This window comes from Elephantulus edwardii, unplaced genomic scaffold, assembly GCF_000299155.1.
Source record: "Elephantulus edwardii isolate Elephantulus edwardi_28Jun2011 unplaced genomic scaffold, EleEdw1.0 scaffold00042, whole genome shotgun sequence".
In the NCBI taxonomy this organism is placed as follows: Eukaryota; Metazoa; Chordata; class Mammalia; order Macroscelidea; family Macroscelididae; genus Elephantulus; species Elephantulus edwardii.
The window spans coordinates 18,375,141-18,386,667 of NW_006399792.1; the positions used below are offsets into that span (position 1 = coordinate 18,375,141).

The 11,527-nt window shown below is 38.0% G+C and overlaps 1 protein-coding gene across 1 annotated transcript in view; it reads right to left on the minus strand.

The window, feature by feature from the left end:
* Window positions 1–4,748: 4,748 nt before the first annotated feature.
* CXCL13 (chemokine (C-X-C motif) ligand 13) overlaps window positions 4,749–11,527 on the minus strand; it is a 10,680-nt gene continuing 3,901 nt past the window's right edge. The window contains exons 2-3 of the mRNA XM_006885336.1: window positions 11,082–11,214; window positions 4,749–4,833 (exon numbers count right to left, since the gene is read on the minus strand). Coding sequence (XP_006885398.1) covers window positions 4,749–4,833; window positions 11,082–11,214 — 218 coding nt within the window. The remainder of the gene's footprint in view (window positions 4,834–11,081; window positions 11,215–11,527) is intronic.

The following is an 11,527-nucleotide window of genomic DNA, read 5'->3' on the forward strand; positions in this document are numbered from 1 at the left end:
AAAGTCTGCAGTCAGGGACCTTTCCAAATTACTGAGGAACAATGATGTTAGTTTGAGGACTAAGATTTGCCTGATTCAGCTAGGATCTTTTTAATCACTTGCTATGTGTCTGAGAGCTGGAATATATATATAAAGAATTGATTCCTTTGAACTGTGGTGTTGGAGATGAGTGCTAAATATACTATGGACTTCCAAAAGAATAAACAGATATGTCTTGGAGAAGGTGCAGTCAGAGTGCTCTTTGGAGACAAGGATGGTAAAGCTTCTTCTCACATATTTTAGGCATGTTACTAGGATAGACTATTCCCTGGAGAAGTTAATCGTGTTTGGAGAGGTGAAGGGACAGTAAAGGAGAGGAAGACTTCAACAAGGTGGATTGACACAGTGACAATAGCAATGGTCTCATGTGTGTCAGCAATTGTGAGGTTGACACATGACAGGATAAGGTTCATAAGGTTGTTCATAAGGTGTGGTTACGGGCCATACTTTACTCAACAGCATGTAACAGCAAGGAAAAGCCAAATTGGCCATCCATTTCTTAAATAGCAGGCCTCTTAAAACCCTTTGAATAGGGAGCTCTGGTGGCCTAGTGGCAAGAAGCTGCACTGCAATCCCAGAGGTACACTGTTCAAATCCATCAGATGGGACAATTTCCTCCTGTATCAGTCAGATCTGCTTTGATGGTACACACACACACACACACACACACACACACACACACACACACACAAATTAGTAAGATAAAAGCTCCCCTATGAATAATAAAGGATCACATATTCTTATAGTATTAGAGATAGAACCACAGATTAATAAGATCTATTAAAGAATTTTATAATAGTGACCGAAGGAGGAGGGAGATAAGGGTATATGTACAAGATGTGAGTAGAAAGAAGATCATCACTGCCTTCTAGTCCAGGTATGAGTTTTGCATGACCACAGTTATGTGCTCTGTGTTCCTCACTCTTCTCAAGGTTAGCCACAATTTGTTGTCTTCCACACTGTCAAATGCCTTTGCATAGCCAATGAAATAGAGATAGACATTCTTCTGGTACTCTCTACTTTCAGCCAAGATTCATCTGACATTGGCAGTGACGTCCCTAGTGACATCATGTCCTCTACTAAACCCAGCCTAGAGATAGAGGTAGATAAAGTAGGTGTAGGTGTATAGATATAGATATAGATGATATAGGTATAGATATAAAGAGATATAGATGTAGTTAGATATGTTGTGGTGTTGTTGCTATGTGCCATCGAGTCGCTTGAGACTCATAGTGACCCTATGTACAACATCCCTAAACTCTGCTCTGTCCTGTGCCAATCGCACCGTCTCCGATACACCCATCCCGATTACCCCAGTCACTGAATCAATCCACCTCATAGGGGCCCTTCCCCTTCTGCACTGTCCCTCCACCCTACCAAGCATGATGTACCTCTCCAAGGACCTGTCCCTCCTTGCAACATGTCCAAAGTATGTTAGACGGAGCCTCAGAATCCTTGCCTTCAAGGAGTAGCCCAGTTTGACCTTTCCAGGATGAATCTGTTTGTTTTCCTAGCAGTCCATGGTACCCTCAATACTCTTCTCCAGCACCACAGCTCAAAGGCATCAATTTTCCTTCTATACTCCTTAGTCATTGTCCAACTCTCTGATGCATAACAAGTGATAGCAAAGACCATGGCCTGTATCAGATGCACCTTAGTCTCCAAAGAGACACCATTGCTCTTCAGTATAGTTAGATATAGAGATAGATAAATAGATGATAGATAGATAGATAGATAATCTCTTCTAAACCTCTAAACCTCTTCTAAACTAAGGCTGTACGTGTATTGATAAATAGATTGATAGATAGATAGATGATAGAGAGATAGATAGAGATGGACGATCTCCTTCCATATGATTTATTGCCTCTGAAAACACACTAGAGAGTCAACTATGAGTCAGTTCCAAATGGACAGTGCACGCCTTTTAACGACGGTGAAATAGTCTCATTAATTTGCACTCCCTATGAGTTGGAATCTGTTTGAAGGCGTTTGCTTTGTTCTTTTTTAAAAATTGCTAAGAATGGAGCTCCAAGGATGAAGTGGTTAAGTGTAATATTCCTTGTCAAAATATTGCTAGATTAAACCCGTTAGCCTATGAAGAATAATGTGTCAGTCTTCTATAACTGTTTATAGATTTCCAAACTATATGAGAACATTTCTACTCTTCTGTTGTTGTGAGTCAGAATCAACATGATCAATTTTAACAGATTTGGTTTTAATTAATAGCTGATCTTTTCCCATATTTGTTGTGTATCCTCAAGTGAATTTTCCAAATACTTTGCCTATGGTTTGATTAACCTGCCTTTTATTGTTAAATTATATTAGTTTGATGATTTTCATGGGAAAAAAGGGCCTCAGGAAAATATAGAGATAAATGCATCATCCTTTAAATACGCTTCTTAATTATTAAATGAATTTCAGTCTTAACAACAATAACAATTAAGTCTCAGGTTTGGAGGCTGATGTCTGAAGTGGTTGGGTTCTGGAAGGTAGCTTGTTTTGCTTTGGTTGAAGGTCAGGTGTGGACTATGTGGGGTTTTTTTTCATTCACAGTTACGGGTGAAGTGAATGGACTTGCTGTATTTAGCTAACAATGAGCTGTGGGCTGGAAGCCTCTTGTTTAGAGTCAACAGGACCTGGTGTAGGGCCTTTATATTTAAAAATCAGTTGGACTCTAAGTGGTTGGATTCTGGAAGGGGTTTCTTTGGCTTGGTTGGATTCTGAAAGGTGGATTATCATGTTTTGGTTGAGGGTTGGGTGTGGAATTTTTTTGGGGGGGGTTTCCATTCACAACCGTGTGTGAGCTGGTGTTAATTGTGTTTGGGACTAAGATTCTTCTAAGTGGTACAGCATTGGTCTGTCAATTTGTTGTACCAAAATAACTTGGGATTGCTGTGATGCTGAACACTGTGCCACTCACGTGTCAAATGCCATAATGGTTACCCATGTTGAACAGTGTTTGGTGAAGCTCCTAGATTAAGACAGGCTTGGAATCAGGAGTGGTATCCACTTCCTAAACAATATGCCTCTGGAAACTCGACTAACTTTGAGAAATGATGATAGCTATAGAACAGGGTTCGGGTCTTCTGTTCATAGGGTCACTATGAGTCATGCTTGACTCAATGACACTTAACAATAACAACAACAATAACAAGTGTATATATGTATGACTATGCATCTGATGGGTCTCTAACTCATTTTTTCAGTTTCTTTAGATAATTATGACTATCAATCACAAGGAGCAGACAAAGGACTCATTCCTCTCAATAATGAGGTTTTGAACTTTGTGGAACCTTCTGCCCTGTATCGGGTGACATTTCCGTGGGTTTCTAAGACAACACTCTAGTCTTGCCTGCTTTTTTCCCAGGGTGCAAAATGAAAGAACATGTATCATTTCTTCTTCAATTTAAGCCATGTGTTCAGTCTTGAGGTTTAAATTAGCACTCTTTTATGTTCTAGGTAAATTTAGCACTAAGCAGAAAGTTTAAAAGACACTTAGATGAGTGAAAGCTAAATGAATGTCCTTAGAGAAACTTTCCTTCCTGGTGAAAGAGAAGGTGAGCTCTGAGTTCTCAGGAAACATTGTCGGTGAAAGAAGTTTGACTCTTTCCACTAGCTTCTGCAGGGCATTTCTACATGAATATTCTTTTCAAAAAATTTATTAATTTTCATGAATGTTTACAGAGATTTTGGATTTCCATTCATTCATTGTTGCATTTTTCTTCCTGCCCCCTCCCCCCTCCCCTCCAGTTAGCTCTTCTTGAAAAGTAAAAGAAAAATTCTTTCATTAGTATACAATCTGCACTCCCCATCCCTGTCTCGAATACACTCCTCTATGCAAACTTTATTCTGTACTCAACATGAATATTCTTATGTCTGTTTGTATGAAGAAGTTGTTTTTATTGAAAAATATTCAAACAAGAGCATAATTAAAAGCCAAAGCAGAGTTAAGTGGGGGTGCAGGCGTTCTTAGTGGAAATATTTGCATCAGTCAGTGCTTCTCATAACTCCAGAAGGAAATGGAATCAAGGCACCTTGCTTCCTATGAAACAAACAAACAAACCAACCATGTTTAGAAGTCATGTTTAGAGATAGATTATTAGAAACTATGGCTTGTCCCTGGAAAAATAAAGCCATAAATACTGTGGCCACTGTTTTCCTATTCAGTTTAAGAGTTGGTGAAATGAGTCACCCCATTCTATCTGATTAGTAATAAAAATAAAGGACAGGCATTTGCCTTAATATTTTTTTAGTAAATTTAAAGTGGTTCCCATCTTTGGAGAACAGGAGAAGAATAGATAATTCCTGTACTGGAATAGGTGAAGGGAAGGTCAATCTCAAAGGAACGGTTGATCAGACAACATTATGTGTACTGCAATTAACAATCTGGAACAGGACATACTCTACAGATTAAACAGGGATAGAGGAGAGAAAGAAAAGAAAAAAACCAAAAAACAACCACTCACCCTTAATAAAGAGAGAGGTAGGTGAAGGGAATAGCAATATACAATAAGGGTATGCTTAGTCATGTAAAAAGTTAATAATGTCAATCAATGGTGGGTAATAACTATGAACGACTGTCTGAAAAATAAGTATGGTCAACTAAATAGATTTTTTTAAAAAAAATGAAGTGATTCCTCTTTCACTCACCCAAGAAAGGGAAATCCTCAGTACAGTTGGGAATATGAAAGCCCATTTGTTTTGTCAACTTACATTTGTTGCACTTTCAATAATCTTTGGACCCATTTGGTATTAGTGTTCAAGCACACAGATGAATTATCCCGCATCTTGGCACTTGGAGGAAAAGAAGTAAAAATAAGTGTTACATTTCAGTCAATCCTTTGTTTTTAACAATGGAAAGACTTATGCAGGAAAAGAATAATTCACCAATAGTGAAATCATTGTTGCTGATTGTCTTTGAGTCACGCATGACTCATAGCGAGCCTATGAACAAAAGGCCTGAAGCCCTTCTACAACTATCGACATTTAACAAAGTTCATAGAGTTTCTGGAGGCATGTTATTTAGGAAGTGGATGGCACTCCCTAGAGTGAAGTTATTTTGGATGTGGGATAGGTGACTGGTGGCATGAAGTCTGAGGGAAAAAAAACCATATCAAACCACACTCATAAAATACTACTGTGAGGTACCTGAGGACAAACTTGATAGAATTTCACATTTCAAAAGTTAGTATTTTGTTGATGAAATTTCCCTGAACTGGAAAGGGATCCAATAGCTAGCTGGATGCCAGTTTTGGGTTCTCAACAAAGGTTACATTTTAGTATCTTAAAAATGTGTCCATTGAACTTAGGAGACAACTAGTAAGGGAATTTTATTTTTAAAAAAATATTAATATGGGAGAGAATACCAGGTCAATTGCTTTGAGACACATTTGTGTTTAATTGAGAGGCCAGTTAATAAAGTTTTCGCTGCTATAAGAAACTAATAACAAAAGCAACAACAATGATTAATAGCTAATATTTATCAGCTATTTATTATGTATCAGACTATGTTAAGCACATAATAAGGATAATTTTATGGATTCATTTCATAAGACCACATACCAGAGAAACTTATTATTTCATCATCTTAAGATGATGTAAGCGTGATGTTGTGTTTCATCGTTGACTTATAGTTGACCACCTGGTGGGTTTTCAGAGGCAGTTAATTGTATGGGAGGAGATTGTCCATCCTTCTTCGGTGGAGCAGCTGGTGGATTTGAACTGCATGCCTTGAGGTTTAGAAACCTTAAATAATCTGTCTAAGACTGCATAACAAATGAAAGATAGAGCAGGATTCAAATTAAGATTCGGTGATTCCATAATGTGTCTGTCCAGCCCCCACTCTGCACGGACACAGCTTTAATGTCCACCAAATATGAGGCATGATGCTAGCTGCTGTGTGTGCCTGCACTGGAAGACAATATCAAACTGGAAGTCTTTATTTCATGTGATGACCTTGAGCAAAACACGATCTCTTGGTGTTCTGATGATCTTAGCAACACAATGGCAAACATCAAGAATCTGGCACCTAGTTTTGAAACCTCACCATTCTTAGAGAACACTAAGACTATCAAGTCTTGGCCTGATCTTTCCCGTTTAGTTTCTGATGGATGGGAAGAATCTGACTATCTAGATCACAGCATTTCCTCCCATAACAAGTACGGAGAGATCTGGTAGTCTAGTCCATAAGGAATTGCTGATAACCTAAGAGTGGTGCCTCTCTGGAAATTCAAACCCACCAGCAGTTCCACAAGAGAAAGATGGGCAATCTCCTTCTGTGTGAATTACGGCTTACAAAAACTTACTAGAGGATTAGCTATGAGTCTATTCTGACTCAAGGGCCATGAACTGAGATTGTTGTTATTCTGTATCCTTAAGCAGAAATGGCTCAAAGCTGACCATCAGTGAATTTTCAGAAACAATTGATCACACTTGAAGTGATGACCCATCTTTCTCTCGCTGAGTACCTAGTGGATTTGAACAGAGCAACTTTGTATTGGCAGCACAGTTTTTTACCACTAAACCAGCAGAGCTCCTTCAAATAGACTAGTATACATTATGTACAAATTTGGTTAAAATTCAGCAACTCAGAATTTTGTTATATCAAAGCAAATATTTGTTACTTCAAAAATATTGGCATTAAATAAAGAAAATGAAGATGCTCTATCTCTTTTGGTTGAAAGGGAGAGACTTGCATAATGAAAGGCAAAATGTAACCCAAAGAAAGTACACATGACAAGAGGAACTGTTCTCAAAGACATTAAGAACAGATTATACATCTCTAAGTTTGAGAACACTAAATAGAATATTTCTGTTGTTATGTGCCATTGAGTCAATTACAACTCATAGTGACCTTATGCACAATAGTTCTGAATCCCGCTCTATTCTGATCCAATGTCACTGTCTCTGACATACTTACCTTCATTAGCCCAGTTAGTGTGTCAATCCTTCTCTTCCGGGGACTTCCTCTCCTTGCTGTCCCTTGACCCTTCTAAGCATGATATCCTTTTCCAAAGACTGGTCCCTTCTGGCTATGTGCCTAAATTATGTGAGACAGAGTCTCAAAATCCTTGCCTCCAAGGAACAGCTTCACCCTCTCGAGAACAGACCTGTTAGTTCTCTTTAACGTCCATGGTATGTTCAACACTCTTCTTCAGCACCTTGGCTCAAAGACATAAATTCTTCTGTCAACATTGGTCATTGTTCAACTCTCTGATGCATAGCAAGTAATTTCAAAGACAATTGTCTGGGTCAGGTTACCCTTAGTCTCCAGATTGACACCCTTGATCTTTAGCACTCTGAAAAGGTCTCTGACAGCAGATTTTCCTAATGCAATTTGACTTTTGATTTCCTGACTGCTAGTGCCAAGAGTGTTGATTGTAGAGCCGAGAAAGCTGAAATTGTTAACACTCTCAGTCTCTTCTTCATCTATCATGATGATGTTGCCAGTTGGCACAGTGGTGAGAAACTTTTTTCCCCTGATGCTGAACTTTGATCCACATTGCAAACTACAGTCATTGACCCTCTGCAGCAAATGCTTCAGGCCCTCTTCAATTTCAGCAAGTAAAGTTGTGTCATCTGTGTGGCAGAGGTTGTTGAGGAGTAGTCCTCCAGACCTGATGCTATATTCCTCCTCATAAATCCAGCCTCCTGAATGATCTATTCTACATATAGATTGAAAAGGCATAGAGACAGGATACATTCCTGACATACTCCTTTTCTGATTTTGAGCCATGCAGTGTTTCCTTCCTCTATTCTGATGACTGTCTCCTGGTTCAAGTATAGTTTTCCCATGAGTACAATCAGGTGTTCTGGGATTTTCTATAAGGCCTTTTAAATTAAACATAATCATATCCATTACCCACATACCAATTGTGATTTTTGTAAGTAAAATAGAAATAGTCAATACAAATAAAGAACCTAAAGTACTGACATTAAATGGGAAAGAAAAGGCAGTTTCTCACAAGCATCTCCAAAGTTTAAGGACATTTGAGCAATGAACTGACAGCAATGAAGTAAAAAGAGCCTGGAAAAAAATACGGTGTCTAATATTGCAAGGAATTGAGAGTGCCATTCATGAAAGATCCACCCAGGAAGGAGAAGTCAAAGCTCCAATTAGTCACATGGAAAAAAATATACAGGTTCCATTTAAAGTATTCATAGAAACAATATAACATTTGCAGATTTTTATTATATGCCAAATACGGAATAAAGTAGTCTCAATCACATGTTATACATCTGAAAGTTGGACAATAACTAAGGGTGTCAAAAGAAGAATCTATGCCTTTGTGTTGTGGGGTGGAAGAACACTAAATAGCCTATGGGCTGCTAAGAAAACAAACAGGTTATGTCCTGGAGGAAGTGAAACCATGGTTGGTGCTCCTTGGAGACAAGGATAGTGAACCTCTTTCTTAAAGACTTTGGACATGTTGTTAGGAGAGATCAGTCTTTGCAGAAGGAAATCATGCTTGGAAAGGTGAAGATCAGAGTAAGAGGGGAAATTCCTCAACTAAATTGATACAGAGACTGTAACAATGAACTAAAGTGTGTCAGAGTTGGTGAGGACAGGACAAGCTTCACATCTGCTCTTCACAGGGTTGCTATGAGTTGCAGGTGACTTTACATTACATAACAACACATTTGGAATAGAGAAATGCACAATCTCATCCTTGTCTCTGGAGAAATATTCTCTACTGGAAGTTATAGAGACAGTAAAACAAAATCTGGGATAAAACAAAATCTGAGAGTGTTTCATCACAGAGAGCTCTAATAATTACAAGTCATTGTTCAACGATCTAACATTCATTGAACAACTATGTCTGTGCAAAGTACCACACTAAGGGTTTGCATTCAATGTCTCACAAAACTAATAGACAAATAAGCAAATAAAACCCTAAGGGAAAGAAAATGTCACTTGGTTTCGAAAACTATGCCATTAGCTGTAATGGATCATGAAGGCAAAGGCAAGAATTTGAGGTTTGGACAATTTGCAGAGTCATATTCTATGGCTGAAAATCTGGAAAATGTGCACATATTTTGTCTCAGTGGCATAAGGTTGGGTTTTGGAAACAGACTTGAGTTTAAATCTTAACTGAATTTATTAGTTGAAAGTCTTTAAGGTAGTCATTCGCCCTCAATATTCCCAGGAGTCATCCTCATATGTCATTGTAAAGAGAAAATGAGATTCTGAGGGGTGGGAGAGGCTGGAAGCAGAGGGATGTGGATGTGCAGGGGGAGGAGGGAATGAATCATTGGTTGTACAATTTGATGGGGGGTTGAGGGAAATTGAAAGAATTTGTTTGAATTTATATTAGAATTTTGTAAATAAACTAATGAAAAGGGAAAAAATGTCAATTTGGGGAGGGGGAAGAGAGAGAAGGAGGTAAAATGTGCGGCAATGAATGAATGAATGAAAATCTAACTTTTCTGTAAACAAACTTTTGTTAAAATGACAATGAAAAAAAAAACACCACATGGTACTAACTAGGGAAAAAAAAGCATCTGTGAGAAATATTGTACTAGAAGTATCCACAGATGACTCTGGAAACAGAAAAGGCAGGGCCACACTGTCTCAGGAAAAAAGTAGAAAGCTATTCAATTTCTTGAAATGCAACTGTCCCCCTAATTTTGCCTTTAATCAGAGTTATGGGATCATCAACCAGAGGGTATATTAATAATCATTCACAGAAATGGCTGTTCTGGATACTTATTTTTTTGCTGTTTAACTTGTTGGGGGGTAAATCGTATACTGTTGCTTCAAGTTTTACTTTGGTGGGTTATAGAAGAGGCTTTGGGATAGAAAAATATTTTGTTTTACTTGGATCCACAATCAATATCCATTTAACAGTAGTCTAATCAAAAGATGTGTTGCATTGGGAAAATCTACTGTTAAGGACTTCTCCAGAGTGTTCGTTTAAAGACTAAGGTGCACCTAGTCTATGCCATAGTATCTTTAATTGCTTCTTATGCATCTAGAAGTTGGACAATGAATTAAGGATGAGAGAAGAAGAATCTATCCTTTTGAATTATGGTGTTGGAGAAGAGTATTGCATAGCCCATGAACTGTCAAAAGAGAAAACGCATACGTCTTTCTGAAAGTAGAGTACTCCTTAGAAGCAAGAATGATGAAGCTTTATCTCCCATACTTTGAGAATGTGATCAAGTGGGGCTAGTCTTGAAAAAAGACAGACATCATGCTGGGAAAAGCAGAGGGTCAGAGAAAGAGAGGAAGATCTGCTACAAGATAGATTGACACAGTGGCTGTAACAATGGGCTTGAGCATATCAGAGATGGTGAGCATGGGGTATGACAGGGTAAAGTTTAGATCTATTGTTCAAAAAGTTGCTAATCATGAGTTGTACAATTTGATGGGGGGGGGTGAGGGAAATTGAAAGAATTTGTTCTTGAAAAGAATGTATTCAAATTTTGTAAATAAACTAGTAGAAAATAAAAAAAGGGGAGAAAAGGTTGTTATGAATTATGGTTGATCGATGGCCCAGAAAGAGAAGGAGGAGAAGAAGATTAAGACACCCCTGGAGTAGCTATGAATCATAGTAGACTCGATGGTACTTAATAACAACACCACGAGTTGGAAATAGATTCAGGGCAACTTAATAAAGAATTTTTTAAAATTTTATTTTATTAATTTTAATGAACATTTACAGATATTTTGGATTTCCATTCATTCATCGTTGCACTTTTTTCTCTACCCCCTCGGCCCCCCAGTTGGTTCCTCTCTTTGAAAAGCAAAAGATAAACTTCGTCGTTGTTATGCAATCCCCCCACCCCTCACCCCACCCCCCGCCTGGAATGCTCTCCACTATGCAACCTTAACTCTGGATTCCTGTGATAATCATAACACCCTATCATATATCACTTTTAAACTGTTCTCTCCCTCATCTTTACCAAAGAATTTTTAATACCACTCAAGAGAAAGAATTTTGAGACTACTGAGTAAGAATATTGCCTGAGAACTCGTAGTCTGATTTTAAATGGAGAAAGGAATCATATAATAAATTATAATAATTTTTCTGGCAACTTACACGACTTCTATGTTTGAACAACCACTCCCAGCAGGGTAGATGTGAAGGTACTTAATCCGTCTCACGTGGATAAAAGACTTGGTATCCCTCATGCAGTTACACTTTAAGGTCGTGTAATAACCTTCCAGAAAACCTGTAAACATAAGCATAATCATTTATTTTTGTCCCTTTGGCATATAATTAATAACTAGAACTTAATTATACATTCTTTCTTTTCTTCTTATTTTTATTATTATTAATTTAATGAACATTTACAGAGATTTTGGATTTCCGTTCATTCATTGTTGCACTTTTCTCCCTGCCTCCTCCCGTCCAGTTCGTTCTTCTCTTTGAAAAGTAAAAGAAAAATTCTTTCCTTGTTATACAATCCATCCTCCCAAGTCCACTCCACTATGCAGCCTTCCTTCTGGACTCATGTCATGACACTAATACCTAATCATATATCC